General features: G+C 58.2%; 2 protein-coding genes across 7 annotated transcripts in view; one reads left to right on the top strand and one right to left on the bottom strand.

The window, feature by feature from the left end:
* The window catches only part of PPP6R2 (protein phosphatase 6 regulatory subunit 2), a 52,589-nt gene extending 49,987 nt beyond the window's left edge, over positions 1-2,602 (top strand). For 3 of the 4 annotated variants that reach the window (XM_062492419.1, XM_062492418.1, XM_062492417.1), the window contains exons 23-24: positions 1,232-1,375; positions 2,042-2,602. In XM_062492419.1, coding sequence (XP_062348403.1) covers positions 1,232-1,375; positions 2,042-2,079 — 182 coding nt within the window. In that variant the 3' untranslated portion in view covers positions 2,080-2,602. Of the gene's footprint in view, positions 1-1,231; positions 1,376-2,041 lie in introns of those variants that run through there. The other variant, XR_009933181.1, reaches the window with a different exon arrangement.
* A 9,354-nt stretch (positions 2,603-11,956) lies between these two features.
* Positions 11,957-25,732, bottom strand: part of SBF1 (SET binding factor 1) — a 57,372-nt gene continuing 43,596 nt past the window's right edge. For 2 of the 3 annotated variants that reach the window (XM_062492414.1, XM_062492416.1), the window contains 23 exons: positions 25,323-25,495; positions 24,827-24,900; positions 24,545-24,740; positions 24,178-24,305; positions 23,661-23,836; positions 22,440-22,579; positions 22,017-22,224; positions 20,273-20,469; positions 19,857-19,994; positions 18,669-18,764; positions 18,185-18,262; positions 17,474-17,658; positions 16,819-16,995; positions 16,269-16,370; positions 16,008-16,193; positions 15,644-15,770; positions 15,427-15,557; positions 14,676-14,909; positions 14,455-14,565; positions 13,973-14,184; positions 13,758-13,845; positions 13,535-13,666; positions 11,957-13,444 (listed from right to left, as the gene is read on the bottom strand). In XM_062492414.1, the coding sequence (XP_062348398.1) occupies positions 13,346-13,444; positions 13,535-13,666; positions 13,758-13,845; positions 13,973-14,184; positions 14,455-14,565; positions 14,676-14,909; positions 15,427-15,557; positions 15,644-15,770; positions 16,008-16,193; positions 16,269-16,370; positions 16,819-16,995; positions 17,474-17,658; positions 18,185-18,262; positions 18,669-18,764; positions 19,857-19,994; positions 20,273-20,469; positions 22,017-22,224; positions 22,440-22,579; positions 23,661-23,836; positions 24,178-24,305; positions 24,545-24,740; positions 24,827-24,900; positions 25,323-25,495 (3,388 nt within the window). In that variant the 3' untranslated portion in view covers positions 11,957-13,345. The remainder of the gene's footprint in view (positions 13,445-13,534; positions 13,667-13,757; positions 13,846-13,972; positions 14,185-14,454; positions 14,566-14,675; positions 14,910-15,426; positions 15,558-15,643; positions 15,771-16,007; positions 16,194-16,268; positions 16,371-16,818; positions 16,996-17,473; positions 17,659-18,184; positions 18,263-18,668; positions 18,765-19,856; positions 19,995-20,272; positions 20,470-22,016; positions 22,225-22,439; positions 22,580-23,660; positions 23,837-24,177; positions 24,306-24,544; positions 24,741-24,826; positions 24,901-25,322; positions 25,496-25,732) is intronic. The other variant, XM_062492415.1, reaches the window with a different exon arrangement.

The raw sequence follows: 25,732 nt of genomic DNA, 5'->3' as shown, positions 1-25,732 counted from the left end.
ATGCTGGACTGTCCAAGGGACAACAGGATATCCCACACAAACTCTTGTTCACATTGTGTCACCCCTGGGTGTGGCCCTGTGTGTCCAGCTGGGATTTTCCAGGAGCTTGGGGATAGCAGAGAAGTTCCCGAGCCCCCATGGGTGCTCAGGTAGCTCTGGAATCCTCCTGCCCTGGAAACTTCAGGGGTTGAGTTTCAGAAGTTTCTCTTGGAGCCATGGAAATGTTGAGCTCCAGAAGTTTTTTTGTGTAGGAGGTGATTTTCCAGTGACATTCCTGGGAATGCTGTGTCTCTCCAAGGTGTATTTTTGGTACTTCTGAGGAAACCCTAGAGGAAAGGGAATGTTTGGATCTCGTTACACCTCATTTTTATATTTGTTTTTTTGTTTGTTTTTTTTTTCAAGAGAAGTGCTCCAAAAATACAATCTCAGTCTCCAATCTCCATCACATGTTGAATTATCCAACTGGGATTATTTTATTCCATGAAAACTCCCTTGGAGCCGGTGACAGGATTCCAGCTCAACCATCTCCACCTTCCCACCCTTTTGGGGAGGTTTGCTCTGGGAGATAGGGAGAAGGAATTGGTCTGGATGAAAGCTGAGAGGAAAATCATTCCTGGGGCAGCTCATCCTCTGCCTTGGAAGCCAAAAAGTGGGATGTGCACAGAAATCCCTTCTCCAGCTGGAAATTTGGATAGGTTTATTCCAGACAAGGGACTGGAGGGTTTGTTCCTGCATTTTTTTTCCATGACTGGAGCTTTGGTTGTTGGTGCCTCACAGGGGACATTGTCCCTGGAGCACCTTCAGCATGTTTGGATCCTGGACATAGAAACCCCTGGGGTTTTTCCTCCATGGCATTTTAGCATCTGCCCCTAAATCCAGGATTTTCTGAGGCCCCTTGGGCAGAGCCTGTGGAGCAGAGCAGGCTGTGTCATTCCAGCAGTGGCAGTGGGAATGGCAGTTTGAGAACTCCAGACTGGATTGGCAGCAAGAATTGGGAATGCCTCCCTCAGGGACGTGTTCTGTTTGGGTTTGGGACCAGAGCCTCCAGGGGATGCCCGCTGGTTTTAATCCCAGTTTATTGCCAGTTCTCATTCCCAATGGGATCTTCAGGCCAGTGTGAGAAGAGCAGGAGGAATTTTGTGTCCCTGTTGGAATTGGAGCCCCACTGCAGTATGAAAGCGTGTGCTTTTCCCATGGGCTGAGCTCCATGAACGTGTCCCTTGTCCTGCAGTGAGTCGGAGGGATTGGCTGTGGAGACACTTCCCATGGGATCTGGGACCCCCCGAGCACGGAACAGCGTGGCGGCGCACACTGATGGGCACCAGAGAGTGGCCACTGCTGTCACAACTGCCACAGAGACGGCCACGAGAGACAGGTGAGGGCAAATCCTAGGATGGGTTGGGTGGGAAGGGACCTCAGAGCCCCTCCAGTGCCACCCCTGCCATGGCAGGGACACCTCCCACTGTCCCAGGTGCTCCCAGCCCCAATGTCCAGCCTGGCCTTGGGCACTGACAGGGATCCAGGGGCAGCCACAGCTGCTCTGGCAATTCCAGCCCAGCCAGGAATTCCCAATTCCCAAGATCCCATCCATCCCTGTCCTCTGGCAGTGGAAGCCATTCCCTGTGTCCTGTCCCTCCATGCCTTATCCCCAGTCCCTCTGCAGCTCTCCTGGAGCCCCTTCAGACCCTGGTAGGGGCTTCTGAGCTCTCCCTGGCTGAACATGCCCAAGTCTCAGCCTGCCCTCATAGCAGAGATGCCCCATCCCTCTGATCACTTTGGAGGGATTGGAACTAGATAGCTTTAAGGTCCCTTCCCACTCCAGACAATCCCTGATTCCACATTGATTTTCCCTGAATATTCCATGAGAGGCTGGGGGAGTTTCTCCGTAGGAAACTGGGAGCGCTTCACTGGGCAGACAACACATCCAGAGGGAGGGGCTCATGTGCAGCAGAAAGGCAGTTTCCAGGAGGGGTGAGGGCAGCTCTGGGAGCTGTCCTGGTGTGCCCCATGTCCCTAAGGCTGCTCCCCGGTGTCCCTACAGGAGTGACGAGGCCTTGTCTTGCGCTGAAGCCACGTTGAACGGCCCCGCTTGATGCCGCTGCTGCTGCCCTGGGACATGTGTGAGCCAGGCCAGGCTGCTCCCTGGTGATGCAATTTGTCAATTCTTTATTATTTTTTTTTTTCATTTTAATTTTATTTTTTAATAAATGCTGCATTGATGAGAGCGAGCTGGCGTTCGGGACCAGACACGCAGATCCAACAGCACCGATCCGTTCGGAAAGACACTCGGCATTGTCGAAATGTAGCATTGAGTTCAGTCCTCACGGGAATGACGGGCTCTTCCCAAGCCTTCTGCCTGATTTGAGTTGTCCCCTTCCCTGTGCCCCTGGTTTTCGTTTTGGATTTGGGGTTCAGTGCTGTTTTCCCAGTGTTATTGCACACAGTATTCAGCTTCTCTTGGGAAGGTAGCAGGTCCAGCGGCAGCCGGGGCCAGCGCACAAATCCCGCAGCCGTGCGACCAAAGTTCTGATGGAGCTGTCCTTGGGCAGCCTTTGCACCGCTTTGTAGAGCAATAAAGCCTTACCAGAAACATTTCACGGGAGAGGAGGAATGCCAACACTTCCATGGGAGGGAGCAGGGGGGTCTTGGATTGGGTTGGCAGGGCTCAGGCCGGGGTTGTCCCCGGCCAGAGCTGGGAGTGAGGCTGTGGCCCAGGGAACGGGATGTCCCTGCATTCCAGCCCTGCTCCGCATTCTCCACGGACTCGTGAGGACCAGGGCAGGAGCTGGGCTGGCTCAGAGGTGGCTTCTCCTGCCAACGTCTGTGTTGGCCCACAGGGAGGTGACCAGGGGTTTGCTGGTTCTTTGGAGACTGAATTAATGTATTTGCAAATGATGATGGAAATCCTTTTTCTGTTTGTTTTGTTATATTTTTCAAGTTTTTAATGGATGCAGGAACAGCAACACTTTTGCACTTTGTACCTGGTGATGACAGCGTGTGAAGGGACACGGCTGTGGCTGTGCCTGCCTGGGGAGGGGACACAGCTGGGTCCCTCAGGGAACATGGGGGAGCAGGGCCACGTAAGGGGAGCACCTGGTGCTGGGATGTGGCATGTGGGATATGTGATGTGTGATGTGGGATATGGGATGTACCCAGGCTGCTCCTGGGAAAGCCGTGCTGGTGCCAGGCTCACTGCACCTGGGGCAGCTGAGCTGGAACCCCCTGGCATGTGCAATCCTGGAAAATCTTCCCTTTGGAGTAAAAGGTGGAGCTTGGCACGCAGGAATGCTTTGGGATGCATTGCTGAGGGTGGCAAATACCTCACATTCCCAGCAAGGCTGCCTGGCCAGGCTGTGGCTCCCTGATAGCTTTCCTTGTGCCGTGGTCTGTGCTCGGGGAAATCCTTCCCCAGGCTGGGAGGGCAGTGAGGGCTGGAAGGAGCTGTTCCTACTCTGGGGCTGCTCCGTGCTCCAGCGGTGCCCTTCCCACAGCCCTGTGTGCCCACACAGGTTCTGCTTGTAGGGAAAAGGGGCTGGATCCCAGAACGGGGATACTGGAGATTACCAGGGTCCCGGAGGTCACTGGGGCTGTGCTACTTGCATGCTGCTGGCAGGGCTGGGCTGTCCCCCAGTACCAATTCCTTGGGAATCGGGTGGCACAGCGCTCTTGGTCTGGAAGTTTTCACTTGCTCCATGTAATTTAAAATTAATAATTTAAAGTTAATTGCACTGGGAGGGGAAAAAAAATCTTGCTTTGTGCTTTGCTTCCCCCACTTGGTGTTCAGGGATCAATCCCACTCTAGCCAGGACTCTCAAGACAGGATCAGTGGCTTCGAGGTCCTGATTGGAGACACATTAAAGTCTTAATTTTCCAAGGATTGGTGCTAGAGTTCTGCTGGACATCATCTTCCCTTTGGGCATTATTGGGGCCCTAGAGCTGATTCCATTGAAAGTGAAGGATCTGTGTGCTCGTACAGCCTGGCTGGATCCCAGGGGGTGCCAGGGTGCTTTTCCAGCCTGGGGCTACTGTGCCTAGATCTGTGTGGGATCAGGGGATAAGGAGAGTGTCCTTGGCAGGCACAGCTAGGTCATCTTTCCTGTCAGAGCAGTGCTTTGGGCAGACTGGGGTCACAGCAGGGTCCCCTCACGTGGCCTGAGGGACAGGATAGGACTCCCACCCATGGGATGCAGTTCTCTGGGAGCAGTGTTTCCACCTGGGCAGGGATGGGGTGAAAATACCCAGGCTGGCTCCCAGAAGATAGGGCTGTCTGTGCCTTCCGCTGCAATTGCAGCTTTGGCTTCGAGTCCCTGAGTGTCAGTGAGAGCTTTAATAATGGTAATTATATTAGTAATAATTATAATAATAATATCCTTGGGCATATCCAGATCTGAACACAGCTCGTTACTGGGGGCTCGTTAGTGGGTTAATTTATTACTTAGTGCTGAGACACATCACTGGGGCTTGGTCAGACCTGTGGAGATGCAGAAATTCCATGGGTTCTGTGCCTGTGGATGATCGCTTCAGGGCTGGGATTGAGGATCTCCCCAGGGCTTGTTCCTGCCTCCAGCCAGGGGCTGATCCAGAACCAGCTCCTGCTGCTTAGGCTGCCAGAGTGGTTTTGTGGGGAAACCAGGAAAAGGAAATCCTTCCAAGGCAGAGGTCCCCATCCCTGCAGAGGCACAGTGGCTGTGGAGAGCTTGGAGTGTCCCCCTTGGGGTTTTCCTTCTCCTTGTCCTCCAGTGAAGGGCTTCCCAGGGCTGGAGCAGCATCTCCTGGCTCTTGAGGATGGAATTCCCTGTCCCCTCTTCCCCTGGCCCTGCTTGGCTCCTTAAAGGCTCTCCCCAAGTTGTGCTCCATATTTCCCTCCTGCCTCACACTTGGAATCCCCCATATCCACAGGGTGTCCTGGGGCTGAGATTGCCCTGGGGGTGCCCAGGGTGTGGGTGGACACAGATCTGTGTCACTCCACAGGTATTTATCCACACACTTGTGATAACCTGGGAAGAGGGGACTGAGAGCACAGGGAGCTGGGGTTTATCTGTACAGCTCCAGCATCAAGACCAAAAGCATTTAGCAAGAGCAGGTTCCTGGGGGATGGTTCTGGAATGTTCTGTGCAGTGACATCCCGTGGTCCCACTGTGCTGGCTGCTCCACTCTGGGATGGGAGGGGAGGGAAGTGCAAGGGAAGGGAGGAGGCTCTTGGGCACAGTTACTAAACCTCATCCCTTTGGCCAGTGCCAGGTAATGCCTGGCTCGTGGCACATCTGTGCCTGCCTGGGAGGTGGGAAGAACAGGCTCCTTGGGGATGGGAAAATCCTGTTGGATGTCCCCATCCATTGTCACATCACGTGCGCCTTCCCAGTCCTGTGGTGCGTAGTGGGGGAGGGCAGCAGAGCTGGAGGGCTCTGAATCCCAAATCCCAGTGGGGAGAGCTATGATCCTAGGGTGGGTGAGGCTGGGATTGAGCATTCCTGGGGCTCAGAGTGGACTGGGGGGTTCCATGCCCCCTCAGTCCAGGGGCATCCTGAGGCACGTTCAGAATTCTGTGCATGTCCCAGGGGTGAGAAGCTGGAAGGGCAGCCAGCAGGGAATATCCCAGTCATTCCCTCAGCAATTCCACAGCCAGAAAATTCCCTAAAACAGAATTCCTGCTCCTCTTGGGGCAGAGTAGTCCGGCAGGCAAAATCCCGGGTGTTTGTTGGGATCCTGTGTCCTCAGCAAAATCCCAGGGAAATGCTCCAAGTGTCCCAAGGCTTTGCTGCCCCTGGGATGGAATCTCAAGGTTTCATTCTGAGCTTTCATCAAGAACGTCTCTTTGGAGAGCTGCAGGTGGGCAGGGAATGGAAACCCTGGGGGGCACGGATTGAAAAACAATTGGAGGAAAAAAAAAAAAAAAAGCCCGGTGTTGGCCTCAGGATCTGTTCCAAAGGGCTTGGACATCCCAGTTCTGAAATTTCCAGTGCAAGGGTTGGAGTGAGAGTGCAGGGACGTTACCATAGAATATATCTACAGGAAATATAAATTAAATCACTTTCTTGTTCTCAGTGCCATCCCAGCGTTGTTTCTCCTACCCTGGCCAGGGAGCTGCCATTAAAATCCTGATTTATCAGTGGCAATCCTTGGAGCTCATCCCTGGGCCAGGGGAAATCCCAGCCCCTCAGGGGACCTCCCTGTCCCCACTGCATGTGCTGGGAATTGATCAATAGGAAAAAAATGAGTTCTTCAGAAAAAAATGAGTTGTTCAGGAAAAAATGGAATTGATAGGAAAAATCAGAATTGATGTATCAGAAAAAGTGTGGTGCTTAGTGAAGGGCTCAGGGTGTCTCCAGGTGTATGTGCAGGGTGTATCCTGGGTATACCCAAGGTATCCATGGTGTACTCCCACTCTGCAATTCCTGTGTGCCACCCTGCAATCCAAGCCTGTGCCAACCTGCAATCCCAGCCTCTATCACCCTGCAATCCCAGCTCTGTGCCACCCTGCAATCCCAGCCTGTGCCACCCTGGCATTCCAGCCGTGTCCTTGGGGCAGGGAAGGGTTGGAGGTTCCCGGGAGCTCCATGTGCTCAGCCCGTGCCTCGGGTGCCCCTGGCATGGGCTGTGGATTGCAGGGCTGTACCTATGGACACCTGGCATTGAGGGATTTTGTTGGCACTGTTCTTCCTTGGATTCGGGGTCAGGATTTTTCCCTTGGCTCTACTGAGATTGGATTTGAGATTGAGGCATTCCCTGTCCAGAACAGTCTCTGGAGTGGGGCAGTGTTAATAAATAATTACCTGTTTTAATTAATGATGTGTGGCTGTGGCAGGAACGGTGCCCTTGAAGAGTTGGACCAACTTCAGCATTCCCCAATTCTGAGATCTTTTCGGAGATGGGTTGGATCTGTTCCTGTTGGTTTTCCCTGAATAACCTTTCTGACTTTATCAGGAACACTGTTGGCTTTGGGCTGAGAATGAGATTTTTGATCCTGGCTTTTCCCCTCCATGGTGGGAAGCTCCAGGAGTTTTCCAGGTGTATTTAAGGCTGAACTTGGGCACAAACAAATGGAAAAATTGGCTCCTCCCCCGTGGTTTCACTCACCTGAACCTCTCTTACCTCATCCAGGAAGGGCTTTGTGGTGTCCCAGCTCCCAGCTGGATTTGTACAGAATTCCTGGTATTCCCTGGTGTCCTCACCTCTCCCAGCACTGGGATATTCCCATGGAAAGTGTATTTTTGTATTTGATGAGAGGAATTTTCCTCTCTTCCTGAATTTGGGGCTTTTCTGGAGGGCAGAGCCTTCCCTTCTATTTTCTATTCCTTCAAATTCCTTGGGCAGGTGAAAATGAGGAAGAAATCCTTTCTCCTGTAATTTTGATGCTCATAGGTAGTTTTGCAGAATTTATAGGAATTCTGGGAATGCTGTAGGGATTCCCCTGCGGGGCGTGGGTTTGGTGCCTTTGGCAGTGAGGGCACTGCTGGAGGATCCCCTTGGCCAGATCTCATGGATCCAAACGTGGGATGGAATTATCCACAGGCACAGCAAACCTTGGAGACCTCATCTCCATGGAAATGCTTCTCCCACTCTGCTTTCCCAAACTTCCTGGAGAACCTCGAGTGGCCCTTGGGGTGCTGGGATTGCCACAGGGAAATTTGGCTGGTCCTCTCCAAAGCCTGGAGCTGGGCATGGAGTTCCTCTGTTCTGTGATCCTTGTGTGCCTTCCATGTCCTCCTGTGAGTTGCCTGGAGTCCTTCCCTGGCCCTTGGACTCATCCCTTGGTCCTTGCAGTTCCCTGATCCTCACATCTGTTTCATGCTCCTTGCAGCTGTTCCCTGGCCCTCATGCACTTCCACATCCCTGCAGCCATTCCCTGCTTCTCACCTCCCTATTCCCACGCCTGGCAGTGACTTTGCATGGACACTTCAGCTCTTTCCCTGCTACTTTTTCATCCCAGGCATGTTCTAACTCAAATCTGTGTCTGACTGGCCACGGCAGAATCTGGGAAAGTGACTTTGGGGAAAATCCCAATCTTTCCCTTCCCTTCCCTTCCCTTCCCTTCCCTTCCCTTCCCTTCCCTTCCCTTCCCTTCCCTTCCCTTCCCTTCCCTTCCCTTCCCTTCCCTTCCCTTCCCTTCCCTTCCCCACTGGAAGTTCCAAAGCAACCCAAAGCCCTGGGTTTAGTGTGGAAGGAGCCATCTCCCGTTCCAGCTTGGATCCATCCCAGATGGCAGGGAACAGGGATTGTGCCATGCCTGAGCCTATAGATAACAACCATTCCCAATTCCCACTGTTTGCAGTGCCTTAAATCCACCCCAATCCCAGCAATGGATTCTGTTCCCTGTGCTCTTCCTTGCACCTCACAGCTCCTTACCCCAGTTAGTGCATTCCAGTATCCCAGTTAGTGCATCCCGGTATCCCAGTTCATCCCTCTACCCCAGTTCATCCATCCCTGTGTCCCGGTCACTGCATCCCAGTATTCTAGTTATTGCATCCCAGTTCATCCATCCCAGAATCCCAGTTTATTCATCCCCAGTGTTCCCTGGATCCCCAGCTGCACTCCCAACTCTGGGCAGAGCCCAATGGGATTTGGTCCCTGGGACCCCCAGGACCCCTTCCCTGGGATTGCCTGGACTGGGGATGTGGGCATGGGAATGGACCCTGTCAGAATCCCAGGAAACAGAAGGAAAATGTCCTTTGGGAATGCTCAGCTCCCGGGGTTCCCTTTGGGGCTGTGGAGCAGGGAATGGGAATTCTGTGTCCATTTCCTGTCTGCTCCAAAGGGATCCCAGACTCCAGCCTCAGAGTGGGACAGAAATTGGGCTTAAAAGCACCAAAAAAAGGATTCCCTGATTTTCTGACAGAATGGATTTCATGTTTAATTCCAAGTAATTGATTAGTTAATGGCATTTAAATGAAAAATATTCCCCCCCTTGAAATATAAACATTCCCCTGCTGGATCTCGGGTTTGTGGAGTGGAAAGGGATTTCATATCAGACAGTCCCAGAGAAATCCCTGATGAAATTTTCCCTCTTCAAATTGTCCATCCCTTCTCTTGACCGCCCATAGTGGGGAACACCGAGACTGCTCAGGGGACAGTGCTGGGATCCACCCCTAAATCTGGGCTGGGCTCAGAGGGAGGGCTGGTATTTGGAATTCCCTGGGTTAGGGTTTCCCTGGTTGGGATCCCAGGAGGCTCCACAGGGCCAAAGCAGTGGATTTATGGCCAATTTAGGAACAGGAGCTGACCCCCATTCCCCAGTTCCCAAGGGAGCCAGAACCTTTCCCGTGGGTTTGGCTGAGGCTGTGACTCAAGGGGTGCACCATGAGATGGACAAGGAGAGACCTTGGAATGGAAATCCTTGTGACTTCAGGGAAGGAGGTGGGGGGTTTCTTCCCCCAGCATTGGGGACAGGCAGGAAGGTCCCAGGGGCTGGATCCATGGAATGGAGGCAGAGGGGACACTGGGGACAAGGCAGGAGCATCCCGGCCGTGGCAGCCAGAGCTGCTCTGAGTGTGTCCCCGACTCCTCCTTCCCTTCCCACACTCCCATTCCCAGCGTTTGCTGTAAATAGGGAATATTTATAAAAATTTATTGCAGAGATTTCTAAACTCGCCCGAATCCTGTTTTGCCCAGAGCTTTTTTTGGCTTTGCTGGGATCTCCTGGAACAGATTTGCACCTTCCCAATGGGCTCCAGTGTAGGTACAAATCAATCCAATCCCAATCCCAGTTTTAGGGCTGGGAATTCCAGGGTTCCTAGGGCTGAGAATGGAGCGACTCCCTCCCTTAATATTATCCTTGTTCCATTTTCTCCGGGTGGGAGAGGCTGTTCCAGGCTGGAGCCGTCCCAGAGTGTCCCTGGCGCTTTCCGAGGTCATGGATTTTCCCTTTTCCTTGTTTCTGCCTTTGCCTTCCATGTCCGACCCTGCTGCAGCAGCAGTTGAGGGGAGTGTGGGTGGAAATCTGGAGTTTTCCAGGCATTCTCTTTGATGTGACATTTTCCAAACCTTTCCTTTATTCCGCCTGAGTCCCGGGGTCCTCAGGGGTGATCCCTGCTGGCACATCCCAATCCCCAGGGATTCCTGCTGCTTTTCCTGCAGGGTGAAATTCCCGCCTTGGCTCCGCTTTCCTGCCCGGCCTCCTCCGTCCATCCGCACTCGGAATATTCCATGTTGGCTATTGAGATGGAGCCTCTGGAGCCTTTGGAGCTGTTTTTCCAGGGCTTTTTCATCCCTTGCAGGGGCTCGGGGGGAACACTCGGCTCTGTGACTGTTAGCACAAACCATGGATGGATTCATCCCCCGGGAGACCCCGGTGCTGCCTCCCAGAGCCCCAAATTGATCTAAGAATGACCCAAGCCAGGCTGTTTGTTGGGAGTAATTCCGGATCTCCTGGACAGCGGGAGGCTCTGGGACCGCAGCAGTGCCTGGGCCCGGCAGTGTCATCCCAGGGACTCTGTGCCTGGCTCCGAGCCTTGCCTCATTTCGGGAAAAGACCTTGGGAATGGCATCTCTGCCATCCCCATGTCCCAGCTGAGGCAGAGCTTGATTCCAGAGTGTGGGATGAGAGCTGAAGCCGTTCCTTAACACAGGAGATCCCAGAAATCCAACAGCTCGAGGCGGGGAGGCGCTGCCGCCGTGCGGGTGGGGATTCATGGATTTGGGAATGTTGCGGGGGGGAGGGGGGGTGGGGGGAGGGGGTGGGGTCCCCAGCCCGAGCCCGGGTTTTCAGCATCGCTGCGCTCCTCCTCTTCCTGCTCTTCCCAAATCCTGGTGTCCCGAGCTGAGTCTCCGAAAATCTGCGCTGGCACCGGGGCCACCCCGGCAGTTCCCAAGGGAATTCCCGAGAACTGGGGGTGTCCCGGCCAGAGCAGCGAGCGGGGGGGGGGACTCGATGCCTTTCTCCACAACCACTGGCCCCGCAAAGCAATAAAACCACGGAGGGGCCGCGGGGAGATCCCGGGATCCGCTCCCGGCCCGGCGCCGGGACCCAGGCAGGCAGGAGGGCGATGCCGGGGGAGCCTTCTCACGATGCCAACTGCCCTTAAATTGGGATCCGGGTCTTTGTAAGCAATGTCTGTGTATTATGTGTAAATATGAGGGACAAATTTGAAATTACTGCCTTTTCTCTGTTTATTTTTCTGAGTAATTCCAGATGTACTTTAGTCTCTCTACTGTCAAAACTTTTATATTGTAAATCTGATGCTGGTGGCTTTTTTGGTTTTTGTTAGTTTTTTGTTGTTGTTGTTTTGTTTGTTTGTTTTTTGTTTTTTTGTAAAAAAGCAACCAAAAAGGAAAAAAAAAAAAAAGGAAAAACGTCTGCATCTCTCTATGTTGTCAGTTTTAGGCTGTAAATTCCAACTATCAATAAAAGCTCAAAATTCATGTGCAGTGGTGGGTTCTTCCATCCTGCAGGACACACTGAGGGTCCCAAGGGGGCTTTGGGATGGGAGGGCTGGGAGTGGGGCTGGACCCCTGATGGAATCACAGAATCCCTGGGACTGGAAAAGCCCCCACAGTCCCAGATGTGCCTGACCCCCACCTTGTCCCCTTCCCAGAGCCCTGAGTGCCACATCCAGCCCTTCTTGGGACAGCTCCAGGGATGGGCACTCCAAACCTCCCTGGGTAGTTCCGATCCCTGACCTCCCTTTCCATGAGGAAATTCCTGCTGCTGCCCACCCAGACCCTCCCCTGTCCCAGCCTGAGGCCGTTCCCTCTGCTCCTGTCCCTGTTCCCTGAGAGCAGAGCCCGACAGCCCCAGCTGTCCCTTCCTGTCAGATTGGGACAGTGGTAGCCCGGGCAGGGCCGGGTGGCACAGAGCAGATCCAGAACAGGACAAAGGTCCCTGAGCCAGCATCCCCCAGGAGCTCTGCCGGTAACACAGGGACAGTGAGGGCCCGAGGGCAGGAGCTGAGCCTGTCCTGGACTGTGTCCCGAGGTTCTGCCGCATTCCCGGTGCTCAGCAAGGCAAAAGGAGCATATCTCATATTAATTTTTTTATTAAATTCCGTTAGTTTTCTCTTTATAGAATAACCTTTTCCTCTAGGCACAAATACAATACAAGGACTCTGCATGTTTGACACAATGTACACAAACTTCAATAATCTACAACTCCTCCGGTAAGTTACAAAACCTCCGTGTTACACCTGCACAGCCAGGATGGTGCAGAGGAACGGGGCAACTGTACAAAGAGCTCTGCACTCAAATAAAACGCTGGACTTTAAAAACAAGACGGGTGGAAGGGCTGGTGGAGCTGGGACGGGGGGGGGGGGTCAGTCCTGGGGGTCCCAGGGGGCTGCAGAAGCCGATTCGGTACCGAGAGCCCCTGGAAGTGAGGGGCAGCAGCAGCTGGGGGGAGGACAGGGACAGGAGCTGCTCCCCTGCACCCCCCGGGCTGGACACAGGCAGAGCACGAAGGGGGGGGGGGGGGTTGGAGAGCCCTGAGGGGGGCAGGGGGTGTGACCTGTGCAAAGGAGACCCTGCAGAGAGTGGGCGGTAGCCACAGGGCCGCTGTCCCAGCCCCGTGTGGCTGTAGCCAGAGGGGACCCTCATCCCGGGACTGGTCTGGTCCCCACCCCCCGGGAAGGGGACAGAGGGGCACGCAGGAGGCTGCAGCATTTGGCACGGCCCGCAGGGCACATGGCACCCTGCACAGCCAGCCTGGAGGTGGAGACTGTCCCAGCCAGGCCAGGGACCCCAGCAGGACAGGGACCTCTCCCTGGCCACAGCTTGGGGAGCCTCCTGCCCGCAGGGACCAGAGTGGCCATTCGGTCCCCACTCGGGGACACGGAGCCAGCGCCTGCAGCATCCCAGCATTCCCGTTCCTGTGCACAGCTGCGAGCAGCTCCAGGGTGGGACACGACACGGGATGCTCCCGGTGCTCCACGCTGTTCCCTCTGCCACCCCCTGAGCTGCAGGTCCCGGCTCCGGCGGGACGGAAGCAGAGCCCAGGACTCGCTCCCAGGCCGGGAGGGACAGGGCAAGTTCCGGGGGGCTCTGGCAGACATGCAAGGAGGGGCAGGACGACGGGGCAGCTCTGCCTCCCCCAGCAGTGTGGGGAGGAAAGGGCACAGGACCCCCCTACCCAGGGAACCGGAGCAGCGCTGGGGCGGGCACACGGAGGACACGGGGTCACGACACGGCTCAGACGGGGCTGGGGGCGGGACCGGCTTCTCGCCCGCTTCCACCTTAGGAATCCCTCCCTGTGCCACCCCAGCCCGGAACACTGCCCGGCCCGCCCGGCGGGTGGGAGGGAGGAAGGACCGCTCCTCCTCTCCCTCAGTCCCGGGCTCAGCCTCGAGCCTGGCACTGCCTCTGCTCCCGCTGCGGGCCCGGCAGTCGTGCCTGGAATTGCGGCTCTGCTGAGCCGGGCTCACGCGTCTGACAGGCAGCTCTGGATGCGGTCGATCCACTGCTGGGCCAGCTGCACGTCCTGGGCGCAGAAATTGTAAACTCGTTTCGTAGTCTTCAGCTGCGGGCAGAGAGAGGAGGGGCTGAGGGCCGCGCCGGGAGCCTGGAGCTGACCAGAGCTGCCCAGAGCTGGCCCCTCGGGGACACTCACGTCGAAGAAAGCTTTCTCGTCCACCGTCTTGGGGGCCCCCATGGTGGGGGTCCCCGGGGTGATGGACTCCACCTCGGCCAGGTCGATAACACCCTTGCACTCCGTGTCCATCCGGCTGTCGTAGTACCGCAGCTACGGGAGAGCTGCGCTCAGGGCAGGGATGGGAAGGGCAGGGCAGGGATGGGATGGAGGGACAGGACAGACCCCGGGCCCCACCCAGTACCTGATGTTTGGTTTTATCCAGCACAAACCACCGAGACTTCCAGGGTTTCATGAAGGCGCCTTTCTTGTACAGAGAGCCCTCATAGGACCTGCGGGGCAGGAAGAGGTCGGGAACAGCAGGGTCAGGGAAGGGAACCCACCGGGATCCACGCTCTGCCTCCCGGGAGGGATTTCCCCCCCCCCACCCCCCGCTGCCGCATTCCCAGCTCCGCCTGCCTGTTCTCGCTCTCGGATGTCTGGAACTGGCTGTAGAGGGTGGAGGTGCTGCGGCGGCCGCCCGGCTTCCCGCTGGACGGGGTGGAAGTGCTGCTGGTGTCGCTGTCCAGGCTGAGATTGAGCGTGGATCCCACCCCGCTCTCCTGCAGGTACACGCCCAGCGAGCGCCGGTGGTGGGACAGCCCCGACGACATCAGCAGGGAGCTGGGGGTCTGCGGGACAAGGGACAGCGTGAGGGGACCGAGGGCTAGGGGACCTCGGTTTGGGGCTGAGCACCAGCACCAGGAACACCCAGCACCAGGAGCACTATCAGAACCAAGAGCAGCAGCAGCCAGAAGCAGCACCAGCCTGCCACACCTCTGGCACAGCCCTCACACTCTGTCACACCATCACAGCCCTTGCCACAGCTATGTCCACACCCTGTCACAACCTGCACACCCCCACCACAGCCCCTGTCACACACTGTCACACCCGTCACCTACCCTGCTGCCCTCCTGCCGCCCCTCCGTGCGCTGGGACGCTTTCACCTTGTCCCATGTGTCCTTCCAGCGCTCCGGGACCTGCCCCAGCTCCATCTCCAGGTTCTGCAACTCCTGTGGGGGAGATTCTAGCATCAGCCACGGAGGGGACAAAACCCCTGGGGCTGCTGTCCCTGTCCCTGGGCCCTGCCAGGTGCCATCCCCGGCAGGGCACTGCTGCCGACCTCGAGCAGTTTGGAGATGGCGTCGGGCTCCACACGGCTGCGGTTGTCGTAGCAGGGCCAGATGATTCGGCGCTTGCTCTGTGGCGCCCCGGTGTCCTGGCGATCCAGCTCCTCCGCCGGCTCGGGCTGCCCCTGCACCAGCTCCCAGTCGTACGAGGGGCCCTCGGACAGCGTCTCCTCTGTGTAATAATCCCATACCTTCAGGTTGGAGATGTTGCTGTATGGCCTCAGCACCTGTGGGAGGGGCAGAGGCAGCTCAGGAAGGGCAGCAGGGCCAGGCTGGACATTCCCAGGCAGACCGAGAGGACAGAGTGTCCACGTGGAGCATTGGGAGTGTCCAGCCTGGATAGGAGAAGGATCCAGGGAGAGCTCAGAGCCCCTGCCAGGGCCTCAAGGGGCTCCAGGAGAGCTGCAGAGGGACTGGGGACAAGGCCTGGAGGGACAGGACACAGGGAATGGCTTCCCACTGCCTGAAGGCAGGGATGGATGGGATCTTGGGAATTGGGAATTCCTGACTGGGCTGGAATTGCCAGAGCAGCTGTGGCTGCCCCTGGATCCCTGTCAGTGCCCAAGGCCAGGCTGGACATTGGGGCTGGGAGCACCTGGGACAGTGGGAGGTGTCCCTGCTGTGGCAGGGGTGGCACTGGAGGGATTCTGCGGTCCATTCCCAGTAGATAAATCCCAGCTCCAGCTGCTCCCACAGGGAGGATCCCAGGGTGCTCCCAGCCCCCCAGGTGATCCCAGCTCTCACCTCCCCATCCTCAGGTGCGTACAGGTAGTTGAAGAAGATGGGAGCTTTTTTGTTGAGGCGGTCAATGTAATCCCAGATGGATTTGGAGACCTGCTGGCCCTTCCGCTCGCCCTTCTCTTCATACAGGAGCCCTGGGGGGACAGAGGGGACACGGGGTGTGACTGGAGACAGGCACGGACGGGCAGGTGCCACCCCTGGCCCTGCACACCAGCCTCACCCAGCTCGATGCGCTCATAGTCCGAGTCCAGCAGGAATGTCCGGAAGCGGTTGGAAATGTAGTGGTAGCTGAGGAACTTCAGGTAGTACTGGCTAAACTCGAACTCCATGGGGAACTGCAGGTGGATCTGTGGGGAAAGCCCTGGGATCACCGGGATGCATGGGCATGGGCTGCCCTGGGCCCTCCCACTTGCCCCAGGGCCACTCCCAGCACTTGAGGGTCCTGCTGCAGACTCGGGGGCCCCACTGGGCACTTGGTGTCATGGGGGGCGCTCAGGGGCCCCACTGGTCACTTGGGGGTCTTGGGGGGCACTCAGGGGTTACTTGGGGGTCTTGGGGGGCACTCAGGGGTCACCAGGGCTCACCTGGTGCACACAGTCCAAGAACTGGAGGAAGATGGGGGCAAAGCCACTGCTCTGGCCCGCCAGGGTCTGTGCGCCACGGTGACTGAAGCGGTGGCCAAAGGACAGCCATTCCTTCTCCACCAGCAGCCGGAACCCCTCCAGCGTCCGGTAGTAGGGGTCAGACAGGAGCTGCACCAGGGACACCACCTGTGGGAACAGGGTGCTCCAGAGGATGTGGCATGGACGGCCACAGGGCTACCCTGGCCACGGCCGGGCTCTCACCTGAGTGGTGATGTCCCAGCCATCCTCCAGACTGACCAGCACGGACGAGCCCGTGTCCAGCAGCTCCACCACCAGCACCGAGATCTGCAGGATCTTGTGGATCTGCCAGGGCAGAATCAGGAGTGAGGAGGACACAGGGAATGCCTGGGCTGGGTGGGGGGGCAGTGTCCCCTTCTCTGGAGTGAGGCCATGCTTGAGGGTCACAGGGGCCACCACCCCAGACATGGCAGCAGGGAGAGGGGACAGGGGACCCTCACCCCCTCCAGGGTGGGATCCCTCCCACGGCTCCACACTGGACCAGTCCCCCTGGGTCACTGCCCTGTCCCAGCCCCTCTGGAGCATCCAACAGTATGGATCCTGCCCAGCAGCTCTGTCCAGCACCACAGAGCTGAGCTCTGTGTTGTCCCACCTTTTCCCTCACACTCCCCTGAATGTCCCCAGGGTGTCCCAGTGCTGCTCTGCACAGAACTCTGGAGCCCATCCTTGCTAAGAGCCCCTGGAGGGCCCCAGGGCAGGGGAGGGCCAGGCCCTGGAAGTGTGTGTGACTAACCTGGGACAGCCACTCCGACTCCTCCAGGGAGCGCAGGTAATCCATGCAGCCAGGCAAGGAGGGGCAGCCGGGCACACAGGCCTTCATCAGCTTCTTGAAGCTGGCCTTGACCTGGCGCACGTCGAACACCTCGATGGGCACCACCTCCCAGTGCTGCAGCGGGTCTGGCTTCACGCCCTGTGGGGGGACAGCACGGCCGGGCTGGGCTGGCCTGGCCTGGGGCCACTGCCCCTCTCCCCATCAGGGAATTCTTTGGATTGGAAAAGCCTTCCCAGACTGTGGAGTCCAACCATTCCCAGCACTGCCAAGGCCACCACTGACCCTGTCCCCAAGTGCCACATCCACACGGATTTTAAATCCCTCCAGGGATGGACACTCCAAACCTCCCTGAGCAGCTCCAATCCCTGACCACCCTTTCCATGGGGAAATTCCTGCTGATGCCCTCCCACACCCTCCCCTGCCCCAGCCGTTCCCTCTCCTGTCCCTGTTCCCCGATAGCAGAGCCCGACCCCCCTGGCTGTCCCCTCCTGTCAAGGAGCTGTGCAGAGCCACAAGGTCCCCCCTGAGCCTCCATTTCTCCAGGCTGAGCCCCTTTCCCAGCTCCCCCAGCTCCTCCCCGGCTCCATTCCCGAGGTGGCCGTGCTGGGTGTGTCACCTTCAGCTGGGACTTGTCCCCGATGATGTAGAGTGAGGCGCGGTGCTGTCGCAGGAAGGAGGGCTCTGCGGGGGTCCCGTTGTGCTGTGTCCCCAGCAGGTCCTTCCCGGCCAGCCTGGACCCGATCTCCATATTCAGGGCATAGCTGCTCATGCGGCCGCTGGCCCGGATGCTGCCCCACTTCCCTGCGGGATCGGGGCCGGGTCAGGCCGGGACTGGGGCTCGGGGGCTGAACTGGCCCCACGTCCCCAGCCGGGGGGGTAGAGCTGGAGCTGTCCTCACAGCCCGGCACGGGGACCACATGCCAGGGAAGTGCTGGGCACCAGGTTTGCTTTGGCTCCTTCTCCCTCTGGGTGCTACAGCAATTCCTACCTGCTGGATTCTGACCCCGGCAGCTCCGTGCCTTGTCACTGGCACTGTCACACCTCACTCCAGCGTCACCTGGACCTGCCACCCGCTGTGCCACAGCCCTGTCACCCGCATCACAGCCCTGCCACCAGCTGCAGCCCCACCCCGGCACTGCAGAGGCCGAGGAGCCCAAAGCAAACGTGGTGAGGCTGCCCGGTACTTACCGTGCCCGTGGCACACCTGGAGTGGCGGGGGGCTGGGGGGGTTACTGGGGTTACTGGGCATTAGTGGTGTGGGGGCAGGGGTCAGTGAGTGGGGGGGTCAGTGGTCAGTCACACCCGGCAGGCTCGGGCACGTCCGTACCTCGGGGCATCTCGCGGCCCTTCGGCGATGCGCACTTGGGGGAGGACAGGGTGATGACCCTGGCTCTGTGACCCAGCCCTGGGGGCACAGGATGAAAGCCACCTCAGCAAGGGACACACACGGAGCCACGGACACGGAGCCACAGACATGGAATGGGATGGAGGTGATGGTGTTGGGGCTGTGGCAGAGTCCTCCCTCCCTCCCTCCCTTCCTGTGGCTATGGGAGCACTTGCTCTTCCCAGGGAATGATCACCTACTCTTCCTTGGGAATCACCTCCTGCTCTTCCCAGGGTATTACTACCTGTTCTTACCAAGGATCACCTGCTCTTCCTAGGGAATCATCACTTGTTCTTACCAGGGAATGATCACCTACTCTTCCTTGGGAATCACCTGCTCCCCCCAGGAACCATCTACTCTACGAGAGCTGCCCAGGGTTGGAGGGTCTTGGCGAGGCCCCCAGGCAGCACCCACGCCCCGTCCTCACCTCCACGGCTCAAAGTCCCAGGCCCTTCGTCCTTCCCTCCCATCACCTGCTTCATGAGCGATCCCAGCTTAGGCTGCTGCCTCTTGTCGGAGAAATCTGCAGCACCAAGAGAACGTCAGCTCCCAAGGCCCTCCCAGGGCTCCCTGAGCTGGGGCAGGGTGGGAGGAAGCTGCAGCAAGCGGAGCCCCAGGAATGCAAAGCCAGCACGGGAAGCACTGCCTGGCTGTAGCCATGGAAAACCAGTGCCCAGGCAGTCCTGGGAGAGAGGGCATCCAGCTGTAGCCATGGAAAACCAGTGCCCAGGCAGCCCTGGGAGAGAGGGCATCCAGCTGTAGCCATGGAAAACCAGTGCCCAGGCAGCCCTGGGAGAGAGGGCATCCAGCTGTAGCCATGGAAAACCAGTGCCCAGGCAGCCCTGGGAGAGAGGGCATCCAGCTGTAGCCATGGAAAACCAGTGCCCAGGCAGCCCTGGGAGAGAGGGCATCCAGCTGTAGCCATGGAAAACCAGTGCTCAGGCAGCACTGGGACATGGGGCATCCAGCCCCCAGCCCATGGTGGGGTCACCCTCAGAGCGAGGCTGAGCCCCCTGCTCTGGCCTCCCACACTAGGGAAAGGCCTCAGAGGGATGTACTGTGCTAAATTCTCTCCCTTCAGGATCAGGGAGCCCCCCTGGACTCCCCAGAGGCCCCAGCCCCTGATGTGTCCACAGTGATGATGGGTGGGATGATGGGATAGCATGGGTGGCACTGGAACAGCATGGATGGCACCAGAGTGTGGCAGGGTGTGGTAGAGCTCTGCCCTGCAGGGAAGGGCCAGCAGGGAAGGGAGAGACTTACCGGGGGTCCCCAGACTGACCCCGGCACCGTGCATGGGGGACATGCAGTGCTGAGATCCTGGTGGGAAAAGTCTGTCCCCCAGAAGGTGCCCAGATCCCAGCACAGGCTTTGAATCCCAGTGCTCCCAGCTCCAGGACACTGGGATTCCCAAAATCTCCAGGGGCTCCCAGTGCTCTGGGGACACCAGATCTCCAAATCCCATCCCCACTCTCAGCCAGGGACACCCATCTGGAGCTGGGAGCTCTGGAGAGGCTGCACTGCCTCCTGGGATGTGGGAGGCTCCCCTGGGATGCACAGCAGCATCCAGGGCTGGCAGGAGCCCACCTGTGCCCCCTGGCCCGTGCCCCCTCACCTGCACTGCTCATGTGAGCCGAGGTGAAGCCGCTGAGGGTGTTGCGCCCACCGGCATCTGAGTAGTGGGGCATGGAGTTGATGACGGCCTGCAGGTACTTCTCCTGCTCCAGGCTCGTGGAGTCTGCCTGCGAGGGGCCTGTAGGGGACACCCCCAGCTTATCACTACCTGGAACCAGGACACCTCTGAGGGTAACCACCCACAGCTGGGAGGGCCCTGAGTGTCACCTCCAGGAGCTGGGGAGAGCCCCGAGTGTCACCTCCCAGAGCTGGGAGACCCCAAAGTGTCACCTCCAAGAGTCAGGGGACCTCCAAGTGTCACCACCCCGAGCGAGGGGACCCCTGAGTGCCACCACCCCGAGCCAGGAGCGATCCCACAGCCCCAGCTGCGTGTTCCAGCCGGGGCAGAGCGGTCACCTGGGGTTGGGGCGTTCTGGGACTTGAAGAGGCCGACGACTCCCTTGCCATGGAGACCCCCGGAGCGCAGGAGCACGGCCTTGGTGCGGGAATTGCGCCAGCACACCACTGGGAAGCGGCTCTGGCGGTAGCAGCGCGAGATCCGCTGGATCGTGTTGTCCTGGATGCTCTGTGGCACGATCAGCAGACCAGGGTAGCTGTGGACACAAATCCCTGGGGATGGCACGGAGCTCCTGGTCCAGCCTTCCTTAGTGCTTTAATTAATTAGTGCACACTTGGAGCCAGCACTAATTGACCTGCTCCACACACCTGGTTGTTCCTCGGATCGTTAAATCAAAACTGAGTTGGGTAAAACCAACCCTGACAAGCTGCACTGAAGAAAGCCTGGGGGACTTAAAGACTGGACACTTGGAGCTGGAATTTAGGGCCCTCCAAGGACAGCATGGAGTGACCAGGACTCACAGTCATCCAAGGAGACACTGGAGTACATGAAGACAAAGGAAACACTAACAAAGATTCTGGCCCCAGTGTTGTGAACACCCCACATGGGAAAAACATAAAAACACCAGCAAATTCAGCCTAATCATGGGAAGCAAGAAATCAGTAATCAACACAGGGCAGAACAGCAATTAATTACAGGGTTGGGCAACTCAGAACCAATCAACATTGGCTAAAAATGAACCAAATAGTGAGGAAGTCATGGGGTGCTACAGGCTGGGATTGGGGTAGCCAAGGACAATGTGATGCTGGACTCATTGGGTTTTACTGATCCTGGTGGATCTCGGTGTCTTGGTGAGACTGGGATCTGCTGGGATAGGCTGAGATCTGCTGGGATAGACTGGTTCTAGGTGTTATAGGCTGGGGATGGTGTGGCTGGACAGTAGCCAGGCAGAAAGGGACCTGGGGACATTGATGGACAGCAGGGTAGACATGAGCCAGCAGTGTGTCCTGGTGGCCAAGAAGACCAATGACTCTTGGCCTAGATCAGGAATGATGTGGCCAGTAGGAGCAGGGAGGTCATTCTTCTCACTGGTGAGGTCACACCTCGAGTACTGTGTCCAGTTCTGTCCCCTCAGTTCAGGGAGGACATGGAGGGGCTGGAGCATGTCCAGAGGAGGCAACAAGGCTGATGAGGGGCTTGGAACACAAACCCTGTGAGGAACAGCTGAGGGAGCTGGGATTGTTTATCCTGGAGAAAACGAGACTCAGGGGTGATGGTGACCTTATCACTCTCTACAAATTCCTGAAAGGTGGCTGTAGTCAGGTGGGGTTGGTCTCTTTCTCCAGGCAGCACTGACAGAACCAGAGGACACAGCCTTGAGCTGTGCCAGGGGAGATACAGGTTGGATGTTAGGAAAAAGTTTTTTACATACAAGGGTGATAAAGTACTGGAATGGTCTGCCTGGGGAGGTGGTGGAGTCACCATCCCTGGATATGTTTAAAAAAAGACTAGATGTGGCACTCCGTGCCATGGTTTAGCTGAGGTGTTAGGGCATGGGTTAGACTTGACGGGCTTGGAAGTCTCTTCCAACCTGGCGATTCTGTGATCGTGTGAATTCTGTGATTGTGTGAATTGTGTGAATTCTGTGATTGTGTGGATTCTGTGCATTCTGTGGATTCTGAGAATTCTGTGATTGATTGTGTGAATTCTGTGATTGATTGTGCGAATTCTGTGATTGATTGTACGAATTGTGCAAATTCTGTGACCGTGTGGATCAGCAGGGACCCATCCCTGCAGGCTCACCTGCGGCAGATGGCGTACATGCGGTTGACAGTGGAGATGCGGAAGGGCTCGTTCTTGGAGCGGGTCAGGCTGCTGCTCAGCGTGCCCAGCCCCAAGCGCTGGTAGTCCCGGCAGCAGGCACGCTCCACCACGTGCGTCATGGTCATCTTCTCCGACGGCCTCATGGTGCTGCTGGGCGTCAGCGTGCTCCTGTCCAGCTCCTCGGATACTGTGGGGACATGGTGAGGCTGGGGACACTTTGGTGGTGTGCCAAAGCACAGCAGGACACGGATGAGATGGAGCAATGCCCGACCCCGCTGCTGTCACCTGTCACCATCACCAGAGCCCAGAGGTTTTCCAGCACCGGGAACCACCAGGAGATGCTCCTGCTGCGACATCGGGACTTGTCCCACTGCCCCCTGGCCTTCCTGGGGCGTTCCCTACCTGAGATCTCATCCTCATTGTCCTCAGGGAAGTGCTGGCTGCCCCGCTGCTCCCAGGCGGGCGGAGTGTACTTCTTGCGGGTCACGTACTGCCGGCCGATCGTCCTCTTGGCGTTCTTCACCAGGTTCTTGGACAGCGTCCTGGGGACACGGGCAAGGGCACAGAGGGACAGCGCTGTCACCCTGGCAGGCACAGCCAGGAGCAGCCCTCAGTCCACCACGGCTGTCACACAGGAGGGGATGGCCGTGTCACCTGCCAGAACCTGGGCCCTGCAGGAGCCCCAGGTGCTGCCATTCCCAAGGAATTTGGGGTGCTGGGGAGGTGGAATGGGGCACCAGGAGGAGCAGTGCCTCTGGATCTGAGGGGACACTGCCACAGGCAGAGCTCCAGCTCATCCCAGGGGAGGCGGGCTCCAAACCACAGCAAGGGACAAGGGGATCCAGCACAGGGAACAGGGGACCCATGGCAGGGCCACTGCCAGCCAAGCCTGGGTTCAGGGCTGCAGCCAGTGCTGCAGGACAATGTCCCCAAATGACCCAGCACTGCAGGACAATGGTACCCAGTCATTCAGGATAGAAGGACTGTGGCCACAAGTCCCCCAGCACTGCAGGGCCATGTCCCCAAGTCACCCAGCACTGCAGCATTGTGTCCCTGAGACACCCAGGCCACTGGAACCCCTCCTGTGGGACACCTCCTCAGGCAGTGGACAAAATCCCACTTGCCAGTGTGACTGTGTGGGGTGGGGACACTGCAGGATGAGGGACATCTGTGGCTCTGCACAACTCCCTGACAGGAGGCGACAGTTGGGGGGGTTGGGCTCTGCTCCCAGGGAACAGGGACAGGAGGAGAGGGAACAGCTTCAGGCTGGGACAGGGGAGGGTCTGGGTGGATTTTGGGGAATTCCCCCCTGGAAAGGGCGCTCCAGCCCCAGCACAGGTGTCAGGTCCCCATCCTTGTGGAGGTGGCACTTGGGGACACGCTTGGGCAGTGCTGAGGATGGTTGCAATCATTGTCTCCCAGGGTTTTTCCAGCCCTAAGGGCTCTCTGACCTCCAGCCATGCAAGCCCTGCTCCGGAATGGCTCTGACCAAGGAGGCTCAGCTCCCGCTGTCCCATTCCCTGAGTGCCCCCAGCCCAGTGGCTCTGCCGGAGCAGGGACAGGAGAAGGGGTCCCCGAGGATGAGGCACATCCAGGTGTGATTCCCTCTCCTGGCACAGGTACCTGAGGGAGGGGTTCTTCTCCTTGGCCTTGGGCTGCATGGCCTGCTTGGGGGACTGGCCCACAGTGAAGGCGAAGGTGCCGCGCACATGCTGGGGGTAGCGCAGCTTGTGCAAGTGCTTCCGGAAAATCTCGGCACTCTCTGAGGCCACCTCCTCGTCAAAGGCGATCTTCAGCAGCTGGGGGGGCACAGCCAGGGGGTGACAGCAGGGTCAGGTCAGGGGACAGCCCTTCCCAAGGATCGGGCAGAGCCTAGATCTGCCCAGGAGCACCACAGCCATAGGCTGGACTGAGAGGCTGTCCTGCCTCTCCCTGCATTCCTGTTCCCTTTCCTCTGCCCCATTCCCTTTCCTCTGTCCCATTCCCTCTCCTCTGTCCCATTCCCTGTCCCGTTCCCTTTCCCTTGTCCCGTTCCCTTTCCCCTGTCCCTTCCCCTTCCCTCCTGGGGTCTCCCAGTGCTGTTCCTGGGTGTCCCAGTGTCTGGCAGGTTTGGGAGCTCTCTCCCAGCCCGGGGTCCCACCTGGAACGTGCAGGACCGCAGCTGCAATCCCTCCTGGAAGAACTGATCTGCCTGGGTTGAGATACTGATCTTCTTCTCTTTGGTCAGTGAGGCGATGGGGAAGGACCGAATCACCACCTGCTCCCCCACTGGGCACGGGACAGGAACGCGTCAGGCCACCCCAGGCCTTGGCGTCTGTCCCACCACAACCAACAGAAACAACTAGTTCCCTGATCCCCGGGGATCCATGACCAGCCCCCTGATCCCCAGGAATCCATGACCAGCCCCCGATCCCCAGGGATCACTCCTCCTTAAGGCTCCCCAGCCACCCCTCTGCTCCCCAGGGATTCCCCACCCTGCCCTGTTTCCCAAGGCTGCAGCCCCTCACCCAGGGGGTCGGTGGGGGTTCCCTTGAAGATGATCCTGTAGGTGGTGAGGAATACAGCTCCCTCTGCGGGGAGCAGGGGGGGGCCCCCCACACTGCCCCCAGCCGCCTCCTCACGCCCGTCCGGCATCAGGTACACACGGAGACCCTCCATCACACACTCCTCCCCCAGCAGCAGGCTGGGCCTCAGCAGCTTGGGCTGGGGGAACAACGGGGGAGGTCAGGCCCGTGGGGAGGGGCTCACAGCCCCCGGCTCTGCCTCCAGCCCAGCAGGAAAGCCCCTACCTTCTGGATGGGGGGGAGCCTCTTGCTCTCCCTGTGCACGGCCTCCAGGGTCTCGATGTGCATCTGCACGATGTCTGTGGGGCAGGGGTGAGTCCTGGCCTGCCTAATCCCACCCCTGTCCCGCCCAAATCCCACCCTATCCTGCCCAAATCCCACCTGTTCTGCCTGAATCCCACCGTGTCCCTGCCCTAATCTCACCTGCTCTGCCCTAACCCTAACCTATCCTACCCAAATCCTGCCCCTCCTTACCTGAATCCCACCCTGCCCAAATCCTACCTGCCCTATCCAAATCCCACCCTGCCCTGCCGAAATCTCATCCGGCCTTGCCCAAACCCCACTCCACCTTTCCCAAATCCACCCTGCCCTATCTAAATCCACCCTGCCCTATCTAAATCCACTTTGCTTTTTCCAAACCTGCTCTGCTCTGCCTGAATCCCACCGTGTCCTCTCCCTCTGCTCCCTGCAGGTTCCCCACGTCCCCCCGTGGTGTCCTCACCCGGGATCATAACGTGCAGCCCCTTGAGGTGCTCGTTGGTGACGCCGCTCTCAGTGCACACCTTGTCCACGAAGCGGTTGATGAACCTCACCACGGAGTTGGCAACGTCTGAGCTCTCAGCGTCCTCGAAACCACTCTCGGTGTCGTAGCTCTCGGCCACACTGCCCGCGATGCTGCCCGAGGGAAATCGGCAAGGCTCAGCCCAGGACAGCCCCGGGTAGGGAGAGCCCCGGGCAGAGAGAGCCCCGGGCAGAGAGAGCCCCGGGCAGAGAGAGCCCCGGGCAGAGAGAGCCCCGGGCAGGGGCCACTCCCCGCATGGGCCCGGGAGAGCTCCACTCCTCATAGGAACACATTAGAGTTCCTACTCCCGATGTGGTACCAGGAGAGCTCCCACAACTGATAAAAACCCA

The sequence above is a fragment of the Cinclus cinclus genome, chromosome 4 (assembly GCF_963662255.1).
Source record: "Cinclus cinclus chromosome 4, bCinCin1.1, whole genome shotgun sequence".
NCBI classification, from domain to species: Eukaryota; Metazoa; Chordata; class Aves; order Passeriformes; family Cinclidae; genus Cinclus; species Cinclus cinclus.
The sequence above is the reverse complement of the archived record's forward strand: the minus strand, read 5'-3'. Positions and strand labels throughout refer to the sequence as shown.